This window comes from Muscardinus avellanarius, assembly GCF_963383645.1.
Source record: "Muscardinus avellanarius genome assembly, chromosome: 18".
Taxonomy (NCBI): domain Eukaryota; kingdom Metazoa; phylum Chordata; class Mammalia; order Rodentia; family Gliridae; genus Muscardinus; species Muscardinus avellanarius.
In genome coordinates this window covers 7129872-7150299 of record NC_137804.1, presented here as the reverse complement: position 1 = coordinate 7150299, position 20428 = coordinate 7129872, and the positions used below count along the sequence as shown (strand labels likewise).

The 20428-nt window shown below is 48.3% G+C and overlaps 1 protein-coding gene across 1 annotated transcript in view; it reads right to left on the bottom strand.

Annotated features, from left to right (window-relative positions):
* Nucleotides 1-1810: 1810 nt before the first annotated feature.
* The window catches only part of KIF15 (kinesin family member 15), a gene marked incomplete at both ends in the record, with an annotated part of 48343 nt that continues 29725 nt past the window's right edge, over nt 1811-20428 (bottom strand). The window contains 15 exons of the mRNA XM_080715652.1: nt 1811-1873; nt 3000-3131; nt 3541-3706; nt 4774-4811; nt 5707-5779; nt 8325-8434; nt 10049-10213; nt 10525-10626; nt 11794-11940; nt 14054-14176; nt 14796-14900; nt 16035-16121; nt 16910-16979; nt 18113-18198; nt 18379-18529. Coding sequence (XP_080571778.1) covers nt 1811-1873; nt 3000-3131; nt 3541-3706; nt 4774-4811; nt 5707-5779; nt 8325-8434; nt 10049-10213; nt 10525-10626; nt 11794-11940; nt 14054-14176; nt 14796-14900; nt 16035-16121; nt 16910-16979; nt 18113-18198; nt 18379-18529 — 1618 coding nt within the window. The remainder of the gene's footprint in view (nt 1874-2999; nt 3132-3540; nt 3707-4773; nt 4812-5706; nt 5780-8324; nt 8435-10048; nt 10214-10524; nt 10627-11793; nt 11941-14053; nt 14177-14795; nt 14901-16034; nt 16122-16909; nt 16980-18112; nt 18199-18378; nt 18530-20428) is intronic.

Sequence of the window (20428 nt, the reverse complement as noted above, 5' to 3'; positions counted from 1 at the left end):
ACCTGCGGTCTCCCTTCTTCCGCCTCCCCAGGGCCGAGATGACCTGCGTGCGCCGCCCATCGCGCCAGGATGGGCTCTAGCTTCTTGCAAAAGTCTCGATTTTGGGGGCGTGCTGGGTACAGAACTCAGGGGCCTTCTACCTTTGAGCCCCCCCCCCCGCTCTATTTTTTATTTGAAAAGCCTTGCTAAATTACCAAGAGCCTCACTATATTGCTGAGGGTGACTTCGAACCCGTGATCCTGCTGTCTCAGCCTCCCAAGCACTGAGATTACAGGCTTGCACCACGGGGAAAGAGTAACTCATTTTGAGGTACAATTATTCTTACAAACTTGTTTTTTTTTTTTTCTGTGCTGGGAAGTGAACCCAGGGACATTCTACCGGAAGCACGACCCTAGCCATATTTAGAAACAGGGTTCCCTAAATTGCTGAGGCTGTCTATAAACCTGCGATCCTCTTGTCCCAGCCTCTCAAGTAGTGGGATTACAGGTGTGTACCACGAGGGGCTGTACACTGGTTCTAAAACATTGCCACCATGTCAAACGCTCCCTCTGGCCATAACCCCAGTCTCACCTCCAGACAACTGTGATTTGCTTCGTCCTTTGCCCTTCTTATACATGGAGGCCTCGGCGCCGGTGCTCCTCCAGGTCTGGCTGCTCACTCGTGGTCTTCTGAGCTTGGTCCACGATGGAGCATGTCCCAGCTTCCCCCTTTTGTTGCCCCATAGTATTGGACAGTAGGAAAACGCAAGGGGCATCACGTGCCAAGGAGGAGGGTGTATTAAAACCCCACCGATAACAGGTGCTGGTGCGCGGGGCGCTGAACAGACCGCGGAAGGCCGATGAAGCCAACAGGCGGGCCCCCCAGCAGCGCGCTGGCCCCCTGCAGTTCTGTCCTGGGATCACCACTTGCACAAGTGATGATGGCAGCAGCGCTCACAAGTGCCCGAGCTGGAACAGCTCACACGTCCACAAACTGGTGAACAGATAAGGAAAATGCGGCCTGCCCGGCCAGGGCGCGTCAACAGAGGCCTGAGGCTCTGGACTCACCCTCCCCTCAGGAACACACTCAGCCAATGATGTAAATCACTTGTTTAGTCATTATTTTTGAAGTTTTTATTTCAAAAAAGGCCATATTTACAGTTAGAGAAAATGCTCATGAGAATACTTAAAGTACAAAAATAATCTATATTAACAAGTGTGCTACAATGTCTGCCTGCCATCAAACACTGCAAGTTTTGGAACACCATATATTGTTAGAGCTGCCGAAAGAGTAAAAAAAAAAGTTAACTAAGAAAAAACGATCTAGCGTCTGCTAGAGACCATATCTACAGGCTTTATTTATTTACTTTTTGGTACTGGGGGTGGAACCCAGGGGCTTCTACCTCCGGGCTACACTCCCAGCCCTATTTTATATTTTATTTGGAAACAGGGTCTCACTAAGTTGCTGAGAGCCTCACTCAGTAGCTGAGGCTGGCTTCGAACCTGTGCGATCCTCCTGTCTCAGCCTCCCAAGGGCTGGAATTACAAGCGTGCGCCACCACACCCGGCAGACTTTTATTTTTAAAAGGAAAAAGGGTTTCACAGCATTGACAATTTCAAACCTGGAAGTGGAGTGTTACCACTTACCAGCAGACTGCTGGTGTCACAGGGTGGATATGGGCACAAAAGCTCATCAGAAAATTCCATTCCCACCACCATTCACACTTCATAACTGAGGTCCTCAAGTTCAGCTCTAAGCAAGAGTAGGTCTACAAGAAAGAAAGATTAAAAAATCTCCAAGCCAGATGGTGCCAAGGGGTTGACCAGGGTCCTCAGGATTCATTTTTTTTCTTTTCTTTTAAAAATATATTTTCAGCACGCAACTTTTCTGACTCCTATAAACAAAAACGAGAGGGAGAAAATTAAGGCTTAAATTCTTACATTTCTTGATATTCATTAACTATATATTTAAAATTAGAATTCGATTTATAAAATACCTAACATTAAACAAAATCCTAGCATCTATGTGAACTTAATTATATTGTTAGAACAGAAACGAACAATTGCTTTGAAGTCATAAAGTTCCCTGAAGCAGCTGCTGGATCCAATCATCAATTTTATTCTTTTCACTACTGGGGGTGGACCCAGGGGCGTTCTACCTCCAGTTATACTCCCAGCCCTATTCTATTATTCTGAAACAAAGTCTAAGTTGCAGAGAGCTTCACTAAGTAGCTGAGGCTGGCTGCGAATCTGCAATCCTCTTGTCTCAGCCTCTTAAGTACTAGGATTACAGGTGTGTGCCACCATGCCTGGCTTAATTTTATTTCTATTTATTCATTTTTGGTGGTACTGGGGTTCCTGGAACCCTTATACCTCCGGGCTACACTCCCAGACCTATATTTTATTCAGAAACAGGGTCTCTTAAGCCAGTGAGGCTGGCTTCGAACCTGCGCAATCCTCTTGTATCAGCCTCCCAAGTACGGGGACTACAAGCGTGCGCCACCATGCCCGGCCTTAATTTTATTTATTTTTTATTTTTTTGGTGGTACTGGGGTTCCTGGAAGCCCTTCTACCTCCAGGATACACTCCCATGGGCTACACTCCCAGACCTATTTTTTAACTTTTTTATTTGGAAACAGGGTCTCTTAAGCCAGCATGGCTGGCTCCAAACCAGCGCGATCCTCCTGTCTCCGCCTCCCAAGCGCGGGGACTACAAGCGTGTGCCACCACGCCTGGCCTTAATTTTATTTATTTATTTATTTTTATTTTTTATTTTTTTGGTGGTACTGGGGTTCCTGGAAGCCCTTCTACCTCCGGGCTACACTCCCAGACCTATTTTTACATTTTTACTTGGAAACAGGGTCTCCTAAGCCAGCGCGCGCGCCTGGCTTCGAACCCGCGCGATCCTCCTGTCTCCGCCTCCCAGGCGCGGGGACTACAAGCGTGCCCACCACGCCCGGCCCTAATTTTATTTTGAATAAACAGAAGAATCGCTTTCACCCAGAGCGAGCCCGGGCTCACCTCGGCGAGTCTGACATTCTCCCTCTTCAGCCGTACCACGTACTGAATCTTCTGGTGCAGGTTTTGGTGGCCCACCAGCTTCCCATTCTCCTCAGTGAGAAATTCCACCTGCCTTCTTAACATTTCCACCTCCTGCAGCAGGTCCATCCAAGGAAGAGAAACAAAAAGCAAGGCTTCAGGGATTTTTGTGGTGGTACCGGGGACTGAACCCATGGTTGTTCTACCTCTGAGTTATACCCCCAGCCCTATTCTATTTTTTATTATGAAACAGGCCTTGCTAAGTTGCTGAGGCTGGCCTTGAACCTGCAATCCTCCTGTCTTAGCCTCCCACGTACTGAGAAATAGGCATGCACCTTCACAGCTGGCTAGATGCCATTTTTCTTTAAAATCACATCACTCTTGCCTTCCAGAGCACAGGAAGCGAGAGCCAGCTCCCCTGTGCACCCAGTGCACGAGGGAGGCTGGCGCGAGGCCGCCTGCACAGACGAGGCTCTTCTGTGCGCCCACGTGTTCCCGGTCCCACCAAAGCCCCGCCCAGCACCTGGGACTTCCGCTCGCTCTCCTCGTACAGCTCTTCCAGTTTTGATCTCAGTTGCTCCTTCTCCTGGAAGGCTTTAGACTCCAACGCTCTGGTTCGCGCGACTTCCTCAGCCATCTGGAGGCAGTCCCTCTCCTTGGTGTGAAGGGCGCTCTGGACTTCTTCTAGACTGTAAGAGCAAGTATTTCACGGTGTTCCAAAGAAATGTGATTACAAAAAGCACCTGACACATGTTTTTAGTGAATCCAAGGGCATTCTACCCTTGAGCCACACTGCCAGCGCTTTGTTATTTTTTTCACTTTTAACAGGGTCTCCCTAAATGACCCAGGCTGGCCTCAGATCTGTGACCCCGGGAATCCTCATCCTCACACCACTGGGATTACAGGTATGCGCAGCCGCACGTGGCAAAGCCGAGAATCTAGATCTGAAAGTGCCACTAATCTTCAGCTCTGCCCTACAGGCGGCAAAAGAGGCGCAGCAGGTGGACGTGGGCTCCGCAGCGAGTGCTTTCCTGGCGGGGAGGGGGCCTGGCTCCATCTCTAGAACAGCAGAAAAAAGCAGGCTGCAGGGGTGAGAGGCCAGTGCTGGGCAGAAGATCAGACGTGCTTTTGGGGTTCACCTGAGACTTCCACCCCGAGGAAAACACCTCAAAATATTGTGTGTGTGTGTGTTACTAGAGATTAAACCCATGGCCATTCTACCTGTGAGCTAAGCCCCAGCCCTATTTATGTTTTGTTTAGAAACCAGGTCTTGCTAGGCTGCTGTGAAACTTGCTGCACTGCTGAGGCTGTTCTGGAACCTGTGACGCTTCTGTCTCAACCTCCTAAGCACTGGAATACAGCCTGTGACCGCACATCTGGCTTGCAGAGGGCTGTCTGCGAACCCCAATCCTCCTGTATTAACCTCCCAAGTACTGGAATTACAAGGGTGAGCCACCATGCCTGCTTTAAATGTTCCCTTTAGAGAATAATAAAGAAAAGATTATCAGGAATTTGAATTACAAAATAGTATACTAACCAAGCATGGTGGCACACACTTGTAATCCCAGCATTCGGGAGGCTGAGACTGGAGGATCACGGTTCATGGCCAGCCTCAGCTAATGAGTGAGGCCCTCTGCAACTCTGTGAGACCCTGTTTCAAGATAAAGAATAAAAAATAGGGCAGGGGGTGTAGCTTGGAGGTCAAATGCCCCTGGATTCCATCCCTGGATCCCCCCCCCCCAAATAGTATACTTACTCTGTTTTCATTTTCAGCATTTCTTCAACTACTTTACTCTGTAATAAGATTAAAAAAGAAGAAAAAGATGGCTTAGGTTAAGAACACTGCTGGAAAAAAAAAAAGGGGGCTCAAGAGAACCAATCCACTAAACTGACAACTTTTTTTTTTTTTTTTTTGCGGATCTGGGGATGGAACCCAGAGCCATCTGACCTCCAAGCTACACCCCCTGCCCTATTTTTTATTCATTATCTTGAAACAGGGTCTCACTAATTTATGGAGGGCCTACGTAGCTGAAGCTGTCCGTGAACTGCAATCCTCTGGTCTTGGCCACCCGAATGCTGGGATTACAAGTGTGCGCCACCACGCCCGGCAAACCGACACCTTTTCCACAGCCCAATAGCGCACAGGAGCGTGCTGTTGGGCCTCACCACCATGCGTGGTGCCTTCTAAGGCAGCCCGCGTCCCTGCTTCTGAATGGAGACCTGTGTGTGGGTATGCCGAGGGGCGGGATTCTTGTCTGTTGGAGAAGACAGACTTGGCTCACTTTCAGCTATGTCTAAATACTGACTGCAAATACCGCCAAACAGTGGGAATGCAGAAAAGATAGGAATTTTGAACAGCAAAACTGTGTCTAAAACACATAACCGTGTTAGTTACAAAAAATATTCTTAAAGAAGTCACTATGTAAAAGGAATCGTATTAAACCAGGCTTGGTGGCACATGCTTGTAATCCTAGCATTTGGGAGGCTGAGACTGGAGGATCGTGGTTTGCTGCCAGACTCAGCTACTTAATGAGGTCCTCCGCAACTTAATGACATCCTATTTCAGAATAAAGAATCAAAAATAGGGCCGGAGGTAGAATGTCCCTGGGTTCCATTCCCAGACCCGCAAAAAAACAATAAATTAAAAAAAATAAAAATAAATAAATAAATAAAATAAAAAGACCCGTACTTTAGCGAGTCTCTCCTTGGTAACCTCTTCCTGCGTGCTCTTCAGCTGTGGACCATCTGGGTGGTTCTGATCGCTGTACAGATCAGGAAAGGACAGAGAAACACGGTCAAGGACGTTCAAAGCATTGATTTAAAACTCATTTTCACAGAGCAATGCAAGTCAGCCCCAGAGAAGCTGATTCTGTGGTGACTGGGCCAAGCCAGCCGCTGATACATGTGACAGACACTCAGCCAGAGAAGTCTCATCCTGAGAGCTCGGTACCGACCTGTCCAGGACAAAGAGCAGGCAGGCAGAGCCGGGAAGCCAAGTCCAGCCTTGGTGGGAAGTCAAAGCAGATACTTAGTTCACAGCAGTAACAGGTGGACACCAAACATGAGCACCTGGGGCTGGGTAAAGGGCAGCCAGAGGCCGGGTCATGGGCCAGCGGGCAGGCGCCTTTTCAGGGCGGGCAGGTGTCCTGGGTCTCATGGGGCCTGGCTCCTGGGAGCCCCAGCTCTCCCTCCACCTGGACGCTCTTGTCAGTTAGCTTTCTCTTGTGACCACCCGTATTCCCACCTGTGGCTGACAAGGGCACTCCCCAGGCCCCAGACGTAAACTTCTTCACGGGAAGGGATAAAGCTCCCCGAGAGAGCAAGGGGGTGGCTCTGGATGGCACACCCATCTCCTTCGGAGAACATGCCTGAACGCCACAGGCTTCTCTAGGACTCTCTCTCTGGTGGGTGAGCATAAGACCGTTTCTTGAAGGAAAACAGAAGCTACAGTAAAGTTTCTTTCCCTTAACAAATCTGGCAGCCTAGACAGAAACGGCAATGAGACTTGAGTGAGGAAGAACGCCAGATCGAGGGGTCAGGGAGGGTGCTTTCTGTGTGCACCCTGGGATGGGAGACCTTTTTCGAGAGCCAGACAGTAGCCACACTTTAGGCTTTGGTAGCCCTGTCTTCTATCACAGCTGCTCACTGTGGCTACTGCGTGCAAAAGCAGCTGTAACAGTGAATGAGGGAGGTGACTGCCCCAGCAGAAGCTCATCACATAGCACACGTCCGCTGGACTGGGCACTGGGCTGTAGTTTACCCCACAATGAACTTTCTGTGTGGCTCCTCATACAGGAACGGGAAGCTACGAAAATGGCATTTGTAACTGTGGCCTAACAGACCGTCTTGGAAGGTTCTATGTCCCTATCTTGGTAGGAGTCTGGGCATGGGGGTGGAGCACATGAGGACCAGGAGCAGGCTGCGGACCGCGGGCACCAGATCACCTGGAAGGGGCGGGATGGCTCAGCATTAAAATGCACATCTCTGCCAGGCACGGCAGCACCTGCATGTAATCTAGTGCTTGAGATAGGAGGATCGCAGGTCTGAGGCCAGCCTCAGCAAATTAGTGAGACCCTGTTTCAAAATAAAAAAATTATAAAGGGTTTGCGGTGTGGCTTGATGGAATGCCCCTGGGTTATATGTCCAGTGCCACCCCCCACATACACACACACAAAAGAAAGACAAAGCAGATTTCTGGCTTCAATCCACCCAAATCAGACCTCCGAAACTAACTAAAACTGGAAGAGAACCATTTCGGAAAAAATTGTCAGCACACCCACTGTTAAAACCCTCAAATCGCTGCTGTCTCACATGGTTTTAGACAGCTTCTCAGGTGGGGTTCTGGACCGGGCTAGGAAGCTGGCAAGATGTGTCAAGGATGTGTCCTTGTCAATAGCCAGGATAGAAGACGCTCCTTGTCTGGGAAGTGGAATTCAGTGAGGTCCTTCGTCCCAGAAATTGCCTTCGGTTCAATGCAGCTCCCCACCTAGGTTTACAGGCGCCTCTCCATCCCTCATGCAGAAAGCTAACAACAGGCCCGATTATGTCTACCTTGTACACTTAGTAATTAGTTACCTTCTATTGAGCAACACCCTCAGCCGAGCGCTGCAACTGGCACTTTATACATGTGTTATCTTACTTTTATTACTTATCTCAGCCTCCCAAGTACTGGGATTACAAGCGTGCACCACCACGCCTGGTGCTATTTTATTTTTTTGGTGATGGCACTGAAGACTGAACCCAGGGCCTCCACTTGACAAGCACTTTACCACTGAGCCACATCCACAGACCTTTACATGTTACTTTTAATCTTTAAGATACTTTGTGAAAATTTCAATTTTCTCCACTTTGTTGCTAAGGAAACTCAGGCACTAAAATTAAAAATATGTCCCCAAATCGCAAGACTTAGGTATTAGAGGCAGACGTGGGTCTACATGTGTTGCCACAGGCACGAGCCGTGCCATCAGCCACACAGCCAGAGCGGCCGCCCCGGCGCACTGTGTGCGGTGCGCGGTGCCTGGCCCGCGGTGCCAGGCCGCCATGAAGCATGACCGCAAGGCACGAAGCAGGGCCTTCCTTTTTCTAAAACAGAAGCAGTTTGATTCAAGTCACTCACATCTTTTAAGTTTATTGCAGTAACCTGACGACAACGCCAAGGCTGCAGAGTGGGCAAGATCATCAACACTTATCCCCATACTTTGAAGAAAACAGTCTCCGCCTCAGACCACTCGACCACCACGCAGGACGGGGCACGTCGCGAGGCCAGCCCTGTCCCCCCTGCTTACGGCAGCCGTGGCTCCTGCTCACCCGCTGTCCTTCTGCCTTTGGATATCGTCCAGCTGGCCCTGCAGCAGCCAGTTTCGCTCTCTCAGCTGCTGAGATTCCAGGCGCAGGTTTTCCATTGTGCTCAGCTGCTCCTGAGAACAGAATGGCGCCTTTCAGAAAGCCCGTGACGGCAGGCGTTATTTTACTCCACGAGCCACGACTGAGACAGGTACTGCTCTCTCAAGCTCCTCCTATGCACAGAACACAGCACTGGGTATCGCTGGGCAAGAAGTACGCTGTGACAGGTTCACAGAGGCCCAGAACTGTGGTCCGTCGCCGTATCCAGTGTCTTGAGTGGTTTCTTCTCAAGATCACATAATGCATTAAAATTCCCTTGTGAGAAAAAGTGGCAAAGTCTCTGTTTTGCTGAGCTGCTCCCATTGCTTTACTACATTTTAACTAAAACAGCAATGCCACAACCAATCCCTGAAAATACTTGGATTCTAGCTTCAACGTCATGAACTCAACATCTAGAAGTAAACACTCGTCTGCAAGGGCTGTCCTTTCACACTGACCCTACTGCCCACTGTCTGACGTCTTCCACCCAGCCCAGGCTCCTCTAGGCTTCGAGACCGCGCTAACCTGGACAAAGCCCTAATCCTGAGGTACCATACCGAGAACTGTCCTGCACAAAGCTGAGGGGTGAGCCTCTCTGTGAGAAAAAGAGTGAACGATACTCTCTATATACTTTATGTCATCTGTTAAAGTGACCTCAAGTGCGTTCCTAAACAAAAGCTCACTGCACCAAGGACCAGGTGAAAGGCTCTTCTGTGGACATCACACCCTTCCTGCCCCACCTACAGATACTTCTCTGCAGCCTCACCCTAAACCACACCAACACCCTGCCGCTCAGAGACCCTAAACCACACCAACACCCTGCCGCTCAGAGACCCTAAACCACACCAACACCCTGCCGCTCAGAGACCCTAAACCACACCAACACCCTGCCGCTCAGAGTGCTTTAAATTCATCACACACAAGTCAATTTCTCTCGTAAAGAATGCCTATAAGTCAGTAAGAAAAAGCTCAAACGAAAAAAGGGGAAAGATAGTTTACAGGAAAAAAAAAAAAAAAAGACAAAAGATGCTCCATTTGACTTCCAATATGAAAAATACCAAATTAAAATCACTCTGAGCTGCCGGGCGTGGTGGCGCACACTTGTAATCCCCGTGCTTGGGAGGCAGAGACAGGAGGATCGTGCAGGTGCGAAGCCAGTCTCGCTGGCTTAAGAGACTCTGTTTCCAAATAAAAATATAAAATAGGTCTGGGAGTGTAGCCCGGAGGTAGAAGGGCTTCCAGGAACCCCAGTACCACCAAAAAATAAAAAATCACACCGAGCTAATGTCCTCCAGCTACTGAACTGGCTAACATCAGAAGGTGGATGGCATCGTGTGGTGAAGTTTAAGGAAACAAGCTCTTTCCTGATGATATGGTTAGTACAAACTTGTATAACATGATACAATGTGCAAGACAGGGAAAGGATGCTTACAGACTTGGTTATGTATGCATCGAAAAGCTCTAAAAAGAAATCTTAAAAACTGACTATGCTGGGACATAAACTAGGTAGCTAGAAGACAGGGGCATGAGGAAGACTTCTTTCCTGTCCACCCTTTAATTCTTTGCCTTTTGAATTTTGTTTCATCACTAACCACAAGGATCTTGCTTATTTTTAAAAATTACATTTATTGAAAATAGTACTCAGGTACCTTCATTCTGAGGATCTCCGCATTTTTGACTTCTCTGTCTTCATTGAGCTTTGTTACAAGGTGTTGAAGAGACGTCTTAGAGGCTCTCCCATCTTCTATCTCTTGTTCTTGTGTTTCCAGAAGTTTTGCCAAATGTGTTTGGAAGTGAGGTGGTGTTTTAGGGCTCTAAAATAAAATCACATGTCATCCAAGCACCTGGTGATGCTGTAAAAGCTGCCCTAACTGTACACCTAGGCACAGAACAAATGCATGCATGGTAAACGAACATGCCGGTCATCCAGCACACAGGACACCAAGCCAGGCGCCATCCAGCTCATTATTCTAATTTTTTCCAAGTAAAACAGAAACTCGACTTTCACCAAGAAGAAAGCAGAGGGTGTTAGCGAAACCCGAAGACGAAGCCATGGTCTCAGTAACTCGCACACTCCCATCACTCCCTGACCGCACCCCGGAAGCGCGCTCTCTCCTTGCCGTACCTGAGGGCACTCGGCAGCAGAGTCCATCACGTGCTCCAGCTGCCGCATTTTGAAGTTGTATTCATTCTTTTTCTGCTCTACTTCCTCTTTATTTTGGTTTAGCTGAAAAAATTGAATAGGTGAAAGGCTACATGTTAGAAAGTAATATGGAAAGCCGGGCGTGGCGGCCCACACTTGTAATCCCAGGACTGGGGAGGCTGAGACAGGAGGATCACAAGTTTGATGACAGCTTCCGCTACTTAGTGAGGCCCTTTGCAACTCAGTGAGGCCCTGTTTCAAAATAAAGAATAAAAAATAGGGCTGGGGGTGTAGCTCAGAGGTAGAATGCCCCTGGGTTCCATCCCCAGACCTGCAAAGAAAAAAAAAAGAGCACAAAAGAGACGCTCCTCACAACCAATCATCAGAGAAATGCAAATCAAAGCGAGACATCATCTCATCCCTGTTAGAACCGCTAGTATAAAAAAGAAAAGACAGGCGCTGGCAGCCAAGGGAGACAAGAGGATCTCTGCCCAGGGTGGTGGGAGTGAGAACCGGTACAGCCCGTTGGGAACTGCGGCCCCAAGCTAGAACTACAGCTCGGCCACCAGTCTCCTTTCTGAAGACAATGTGTGCCCCAAGTTCACTGCAGCTTTATTCAGAATAGAATAATTATCAGGCAAAGGAGAATGTCCATCAAAAGAGAAATGGGTAAGAAAATGTGGTATATATACACAATTCAATACTACTTAGCCTTAAATGCAAACTCTTGCCAGGCACAGTGCATGCCTATAATCTCATTACTTGGGAGACTGAGATAGGAGGACTGCAGGTTCAAGGATAGCCTCAGCAACACAGCAAAACCATGTTACAAAAAAGAAAAAAAAGAAAAAAAAAAAAAGCACACACGTGTAAACCCAGCATTTGGGAGGCTGAGACCAGAGGACCGCGGTTCATGGACAGCTTCAGCTACTTAGTGAGGCCCTCCACAACTTAGTGAGACCCTGTTTCAAAATAAGATTAAAAAAACAGGACCGGGGGTGTGTCTTGGAGGTTGAATGCCCCTGGATTTCATCCCCAATACTGCAAAAAGGGGGTGTGTGTGCTAGGGATGGATATATGTCAGAGGTAGAAAGCGCCAGGTTCAATCCTCAGTACAAAAACCAACAAAAAACAGGGAGGGGGAGGGGCAAGGGGCCGAGGGAAAGCAGAAGGGGAGAGAGAGGAGAGCAAGAACCACCAAGGAAGGCAGGCGCGCCAGAGCGCCGCCCGCGACTCCCCAGCCGTGCTCACCTGGCGCTGGAGCTCCTGGATCAGGGCCTCCTTCCTGGCCAGCTCCTCCTGGGCCGACTGCAGCAGCCCCGAGTGCTTCTTGGAGGCCTCTGTGAGCATGTTGAGCTGCTCGGTGGCATGGGCCAGGTCCTCACACAGCATGTCCCTCTGTTAGGGGACAAGCCCCACAAGGGAAGAAGCTCTTAATCGTGGCTGATCAATAAAGGTTCGCAAACCATTACTCTACATACATTTTGAAAGACCGTGAGTTTTTATGTCAACACACTTTCTTCTTTCCTGAGTGCTAATCCACTCCAAGGTAATCCAGTCAGTCACCACAGAGTGAGCCCAGCTAGAGGAGCGAATTCCAGTTGACGAGCACCAGCTGAGGACACGGAGCTCTCCCTCACCCGGCATCCTAAAGCTGATCTCTCTTGGGAGGCCTCAAGGTAGAGTTCACTGGGGGTCTTACCAACCGACTCGTCCTCCATGCAGTGAGGGCGAGTAACTCTAAGACACCGTCCCAGGCCAGCTGGGTGGGTGGGGCAGCGTGCCACAGTACAGGCCAACGCAGTTCAGAGAGTGAGCTGACAGAAAGTAGCAGAGACATAAACTGTTCTGTGAGATTATCATTGTTAATTTTGGATAAATTGCTATAATACTAGATGTCAACCACGAAGCCAAGCATGGGAAGGAGGGATGGGGAGGGAACGGAGTGGGGATCGGGTGGGGGCTGACTGGGCGATGTGTGCATGTATGTCTACAAAACTTTTTTTTTATCCCATTATGATGTATGAATACAGTGCACCAATAAAAAATAAATAAAAAAAGAAAGTAGCAGAGACAATTCCAAGCCCTGTAGGTTGCATGCATAATTCCTAAGCATGCAGTGCATAAAATCACTACATCAGTGCCAAATCTGCTTCTTCGTAGTATCAAAAATACACACGTACACACGCAGTTTATTAACAAGCACGCGCTGTACTGCAAATGCTCCGGTGGCCACTGCTTCCCCAGATCCCCTTGGTGGGCAGGACCGTGTGCCACGCCCTGAGCATTCTGGGTGCTCCGAGCTCTCACGGTTGCACGTGCTTCTTCTCAGTCTACAGTACCTGTGCCAGTGTCTCCCTCCCCTCCCAGCTGCTCGCCGTGCTGGAACGCCCCCAGGCTCACAGCTGCCACAGGCCTCCCAGCGGAGCCCTGAATAGAGATCTAGAAAGCTCTCCGGAACTCTCTCTGTCAGGCACCTGCTCCTGCTTGCCTGCCTGCCTGCCTGCCTGCCTGCCTGCCTGCCTGCCTTCCTTCCTTCCTTCCTTCCTTCCTTCCTTCCTTCCCTCCCGCCCTTCTGTGTGCTCCAGACACTTCTACACGCTTCCTACGGCGGCTCAGCTGGCCTGCACGCTCTGCTCTGAGTAGCCAGTTTCTGTTCATCCTCCCACTCAAAATCCCAGGCCAGGCACAGCTGGACAGTAGGTGGGCTCCATAAGTATTTGTTGAAGTTGTTTTATGGAGAGCATACTTTCCCAAGAAAACCTTACTTCTAAAGCAAATGCAAGCCAGAGGTGGTGGCACACACTTGCAATCCCAGTCCTTGGGAGGCTGAGACAGGATCACAGGTTCATGGACAGATGCAGCAACTTAGAACCTGTTTCAGAAAAATAAAAAACAAGCCGGGACCATAGCTCAGGGGTAGAATAAGGATGGCTCATTCCTCAGCACCACACACACACACACACACACACACACACACACACACACAAAAAAAAAAAAAAAAAAAAAAAAGAAAGCAAATACAGAACAGTATAGATAGCAGATTCTATCTGTGTAAAAAAGGAAGATGAAAATATACAGCATAAATCTAGAATATCTCTAGACGGAAGGACACACAAGAAGCTGGGAATCCTGTTTGGATGGTGAAAAGTTGTGGGGAGGTATATTGCTTTTGAACAACCTGACAGTACCGCTTAATTTTTAAAAAGATAAATTTTTCACTAACAATAAAGATGACAAAGAAACCCACTTTAGCTAAAACACAGAAAGCAACACTGACACTCCACGTAACCAGCCCTCCCTCTGCTCCTGCTACCACTGCATCCACCAACAGTCTCCACTAGGGTCCCTCATACCGTCCGTACAGGAGCGTACAGGAACCATCAGGGGCAGACGGACAGGGAGACCGCCCAGCACACAGCAACTCTACGCTGCCTCACCGCGACAAGACCGACGAGTGGTAAGGCAAAACGAACGCACAGACAAACCAGGCAAGCCGGGTAACACCTACCTCGATGTCCTCGGAGAGTATTCTCAGCCTCAGGGTTTCCTTCAGATCCAGGATGTCCATTTCCTGTCTCTTGGCCAGCACTGTGCTCTCTTCCTTGTCAATCAGAGCAGAGTTGTACTTGCACTGGGGAAGACGAAGTCATGCCTTGAGCGGCTGCAGGCACTTCAGAATGTGTGAGTTCACACACAAGCCAACTCAATGAGTACGTATTAACGAAGGAAGGACAGATACATGTGGCAGAGAAACGGGACAGTCCCATAGGCTCGGCCTCCTCCAGGACTGCCTCGGGGACACACGCGGAAGGCGGGAGTGCCGCGGCAGAGCAGGCGCCAGCACGCAGTCGGCGGGCAGGGAGGCAGCAGCCACTTTAGGAAATGCCATCAACACTGAGAGAAACAAACCTACTTCCTCCTGAATTTGACTAAAGTGTTTTCTTCTCAAAACAGCAAAGGTACGCGCTAACCTAGCCGTCACAGGCAACCGCCAGTGTGCCAGTAATTTCCAAATGGTGTGCAGAGAACGCTGCTCCAGGCCAGGGACGCCTGGGCAACGCTGCTGCCGTTGCCGGCTCTGCCTCCAGAGTACACACCACGCAACAAAGGCGCTGCAAGTCCTGCTGAGCGCTAACTGGCTTCAAACTAATCTGACCAGAGTCTTTCTGACATCTGTTAAACCCCCTTGAAGAGTCTGAGAAATGTGGCTCATGCACAAATGTAGTTATCTTCTGGGTGACTAAACTTACACTTATGTCCTTGAGTTCTTGCTTCAGGGTGTCTATAGTTTCTGTTTTCTCACACACTGATGTTCTTAGTTCCTGGATCTGGTTCATGAGGTCAGCTACAACTTCCTGATGAGGACAGAAACAGACTTTCATACTCAATGAAGTGAAGGAGAACAAATGATACACCCAAGGGGCATGGTGCACACGCCTGGAATCCCAGTACTTGGGAGGCTGAGACAGGAGGATTGCAGGTGCAGAGTCAGCTTCAGCAAGCTACTGAGGCTCTTAGCAACTTAGTGAGACCCTGTTTCCAAATAAAAAATAAAATAGGACTGGGGGCATAGCCCGGATGTAGAAGGCGTCTGGACTCTATCCCCAATACCACACATACACAAAAAGATAAACTATTTATCATGCTTTAAGACAACATAAGAAGTCAATTTTATCCTAGTGAAATCTCATAACACATTCCACTATTAATACCAATGTATACTTTAATGGCTCTATGTTATTTTATTTAATCAATTGCTTTGGTTTTGTGAATGAATAAAAGCTAAACAAATAAAGATTTTATATTTTCTTCTCTTTTTTTCCTTTGAGATGGGGGCCACTATATTGCTCAGGTTGGTCTCAAACTCACAATCCTCCAGCCTCAGCCTCCTCCCAAGTAGCTGATGTGTGTGGCACCATGCCCAACTTATACTTATCTTTATACTTGAACAGATATTAGTCTAGGTAAAGCCCACACCAAGGATTTGAGAATTTATACCATGGGCTTTACAGTGAATGGGAAAGGGTCATAATAATATAAGCATCCTAGTTCAAAGGGCAGGATGTGTTTTACAAACACTGCCATCCAAAGTGGTAGTTGCTGGCCGGGCGTGGTTACGCACGCTTGTCATCCCAGCATTTGGGAGGCTGAGACCTGAGGATCGCGGTTCGCAGACAGCCTCAGCTACTTAGGCCCTCTGCAACTTAGTGAGACCCTGTTTCCAAATAAAGAATAAAAAATAGGGCAGGGGGTGTGGCTCAGAGATAGAATGCCTCTCAGTGCCATTCCCAGACCCGCAAAAAAAAAAAAAAAAAAAGGTGGTAGCTGGTCTCAAAGTTACATGGGAAATCTGTGTGAGTGAGAGCGCCTGCGCTCTCAGCACCTTGCCAGAGGCACAGCGTCAGCTACCTGGAGTGAAAGCTGGGCAGGAGACTGGAACGTCAAACCCATGTTTGTAGAGAAAACAGGAGGGGTGCCCTCCCACCTACCTTGTCAGCCTCTCTGCACTTTTCCAGGGAAAGGATCACTTTTTCAGTACTAAGCAAGCTCTCTTCTAGTTTCTGCACCTTTGCCATCTAGGGGAAAAACCAATACTTATAGGAAAAGGATTTCATCACAAAGCCAACCACACATGCATTAATAAATCTGTTTTTGATATTTTAGGGTCTATACTAAGAATATCTGAAAATAATTAATTGCACAGCGAGGTGTGGTGGCACACACCTGTAATCCCAGTGCTTGGGAGGCTCAGACAAGGAGTGAGAGCCTAACTCAAAAATAAAAATAAGCCGGGTGTGCGCACAGGTTTATAATCCTAGTCCTGGGAGACTGAGACAGGAGGATTGTGTAGGTTCTTGGCCAGCCTCAGCTACTTAGTGAGACTTTGTTTCAAAATAAAGAATAAGAAATAGGGCTGGGGTGTAGCTTGGAGGTAGAATGTCCCTGGGTTCCATCCTCAGTACCGTGCAATGAATAAATAAAAAAATTAAATAGGGCTGGGGGTGTTGCTCAGAGGTACAATGCCCCTGGGGTTCAATCCCCAATACTGCAAAATTAAATTAAAGTAAAAAAGAGCTGGGGGATTTAGCTTGGAGGTCAAATGCTCCTGGGCTGAATCACCTGTATTGGAAGGAGAAAAAAAAAAGAAAAAAGACAAAAATGGTCTCTACCAACAACATGACTATAGACATGTGGGAACTAGAAAAATTGAGATAAAAAATAATAGAACCAGACAAAAATTTCATCTTTTTATTGCCAAATTTCAGCTCTAAAAGCTGAGATAGTTTTTGTTAATAAACTTCTTTAGATATAAGGAATAAGTTACGGATTTGAAACCTCAGAGCCAGAACAACAGTGAATGTACCTGCTGCTCACACTTGGCCATCTCCTTCTGCTTCTCCTGGCGCACAGCCTCAAGAACCTTCAGGATTTCTCTGCAAGGGAAGAATTGGCTTTCATCCAGTCTTACTCGATGGGAACAAGAACGGAGTCTCTTGTGGTAGAAGAGATTAAACACAACGCGAGTGAACTCCAACCAGTATATCCTGCCTTAATGCCCCGGGGTGGCACAGAGGCAAACTCATTTCCACAGCTACTTCCACGGGCCCGTTCCTGCACCCCGACTTTCCTTTCCCAGGGTTCAGTGTCCCCGGCACACACAGCACACAGCATTTGCTTGTGGCCTGTCGTTTCTGTGCGTGAAGGTGAAGCCCACAGGACAGGAGAGTTTCGCTCACTATTTTAACTCCAAATATCCTGGCGTTATGCCTTCTTAATACGCACAAGCGAGGGAGTGACGGGTCCGGAGGGACGTAGACAAGGCTGGCCAAGGGAGGGAGGGGCTAGAGTGCAGTGTGCGTGTATGTCAGCGGCGGCACCACTTACACGATGTGGGATTAGAGTGCACCAATAAAAGCGTACGACGAAAATAATGTCTGGCATCTACCAGAACAGTGCCTGGCTTGTTGGGTATCATCAAATGTCTGAACGAATGAGGAAATGTTACCTGTCTACCTAACAGGATGTATGTCCCAAATTTACCACTGTCTACCAGGCCTAGAGAGTCTAGCTCAGAGTGAGAATTCTGCAAGCATTTCTTCTGCTTTGAGTGGCGGCGAGTGATTGGCTGAGCTTACCAAGGAGAAGAGTGTGGAGAGGGGACGGGAATGGCATTTCTGTTAAGGGAGCAGGAAGACAGAAAGGAGCCAGGAATAGAGGACAGACAGAAGTGGTGAGGGGCGGCTGGAAGCCAGCACAGTCTGCGTTCGTGGCCACCAGATCTGGTGAGTGAAAAGTGCCATACCCGGTTACTGAATGTTAACGAAAACCAGCCATTTATACCAAAGGATTTGATGTTTACTTTGGAATGCTTTCAAAGAAAATAGCTTTCTCTCTCTTTTTTGTGATGCTGGGGATAAAACCCAGGGCCTCCTCACACATGCTAGTCCAACACTGAGATACATCCCCAGCTGAAAAGAACTTTTTGCAGAGTATTAATTAGCAAGAAAAAAAATAGATGACAAAGAATGTGGCAATGGATGACATTCTAATCCACCATGGCACTCACTTAGAACTGTTTTCTTTATCTTCTTCAAACTGCAGCGATAATTTGTTGTTGCGTTCTTTTTCTGCCTCAAAAAGCTCCATCAAATTCTAGAAGACAAGCTCACATCAGATCTGAAGTCGCCGCTCCTGGCGGCGTGCACCCAACAAGCGTGTGGAGACCCTTCCCTGGGACAGGCCATGTGGCTGGCCTGGCGAGGTGGGTGCGGTCAGACGGTGCCTGCCTGCCCACAGCACCCTCACCAGCTGCCAACACCCTCCACCACTCACATTCAGGTCAGACTTCAGAGTTTCATTTTCTCTTTTGCAGTTTTGAAGGTTTTTGGACAGTTGGTCAATTTCAAACTTCATCACTTCTTGCAGGTTGTCGTAGGAATCCTGCAGGCACGCGTGGCTCTCCAGCAGCTTTTCATTCTCCAATCTTTAGCAGGAAAACATGTTTTACAGTGGCAAATGGACATTCAACGAGTGTACAAGTCGAGCTCTCTGCAGTTCAAAGCGTTCCACCTCCGCAGGCCAGGGCTGAAGGAAGCCCAGACTCCTCAGAGAACACCACGACCTACCCATGATGCCTGCGAGGCACGCCCAACTAGAGGATGGGCACGGGACATCGCTGCAGCCACCCTCCCCACTCTCTCCAGGCTTCCACCAACACGCACCCAGTTCACTGTCATTCAAGATGGCTGGATTCATTTATGGCACTGGCAGGACACACAGAAATACTGTCAGGAGTTTAGACCTAAGTGGGAAAGAGTAAGAGCTCCCCAACCCTCCGCCTAGGTGTCCAAGCGCAAGCAGCGAGCAGCTTCCTAAATATTAAGGGAGCAGTTCCTTAGGCAACCCAGAGTCACGATCTAGGAGCTCTCCCTAGTGGAAACGAGAGCCAGTTAAGAGACTGGAAGAGCTGGGGCTCGTATGTAACTCAGGTGCCTTGCTAGGTATAATACATTTCCAACTTACCCCTCCCCTCTCCAAAGTGAAAGCAAGGGTCTAAGAGTCCTGGGAACCCTTAGATTGAGGCTCAGTTCTGAGAGTTTGTCAGCTGATCCATTTCCCAGTAAATAAAGAAGCCTGTCTCTGATTTTGGCCTCCCAAAGTCCTGTCTCAGGAATCAGGGAAACTGAAGAGGGGGAGACTGAGTCTCCTGCAAGTCATAAATTTCCAAATTAGCTCAAGCCAACCATTTTTCAAATTCTCCTGGCTGTAGCAAGGTTTTTTAAGACAGAAAGTGTGAGCCAGGTATGATGGTGCACACTTGTACTCCAAGATACTCAGGAAGCTGAGGTGGAATGATGGCCAGTTGGAGGCCAGCCGGGGAAAGGTAGCAAGAGCCTGTTTCAAAATAAAATAAAAGGCTGGAGCGACTGCCGAGCATGCGCAAGGCCCTGGGTTCAATCCCAGTAGAGCCACATGGGGGAGGGGAGAGCAAGATGGCAAAGGTGGCTTTGCCTGAGCAGCAGAGACAATATCTGAAGCCAAGAACTATGGACCACTTCAGCTTCCTCCTTCCAGGGCTCCAGCTGAGAACTAGCGACCACCCAGCAAAGATGTCCTCACTCACGCACAGAAAGGTTTGAAACTGGGAACGACCTGCTTTACTAGCTCAAATCACAAAGAAACAGCAAACTCAAAGTGGAATAAATTAGTTGCTATTTCTGATGTAAACAGTATAGATAAAGTAGGCAAACTAATTCAAGAAAAGGCCATCAGCATTGTGGTGTTTGACTCAGAGGCCATGATGGAGGATTACCTCAATATTACACCAGAGACACACAAAAAAATTAAACTGTACTTAGTAGACTTAAAAGCTAGGACATGCCTAATACTTTCAAGATAGAATTTAAGTATATAGCAGATATTTATTTATTTATTTTTTTTTGCAGGTCTGGGGATGGAACCCAGGGGCATTCTACCTCTGAGCTACACCCCCTGCCCTATTTTGTTATTCTTTTATTTTTTATTTTTTTTGGTGGTACTGGGGATGGAACCCTTCTAACTCCAGGCTACACTCCCAGACCTATTTTATATTTTATTTGGAAACAGGGTCTCTTAAACTAAAGCGGCTGGCTTCGAACCTGCACGATCCTCCTATCTCCACCTCCCAAGCGTGGGGATTACAAGCGTGCACCACCACACCTGGCTTTTTATTCTTTATTTTGAAACAGAGTCTCACTAATTTGCAGAGGACCTCACTCAGTAGCTGAGGCTGTCCGTGTACCACAATCTCTTGTCTCAGCCTCCCAAATGCTGGGATTACATGCGTGCGCCACCACACCTGGCTATAGCAGATTTTTTACATTTTTAATCTAGTTCTACTGTG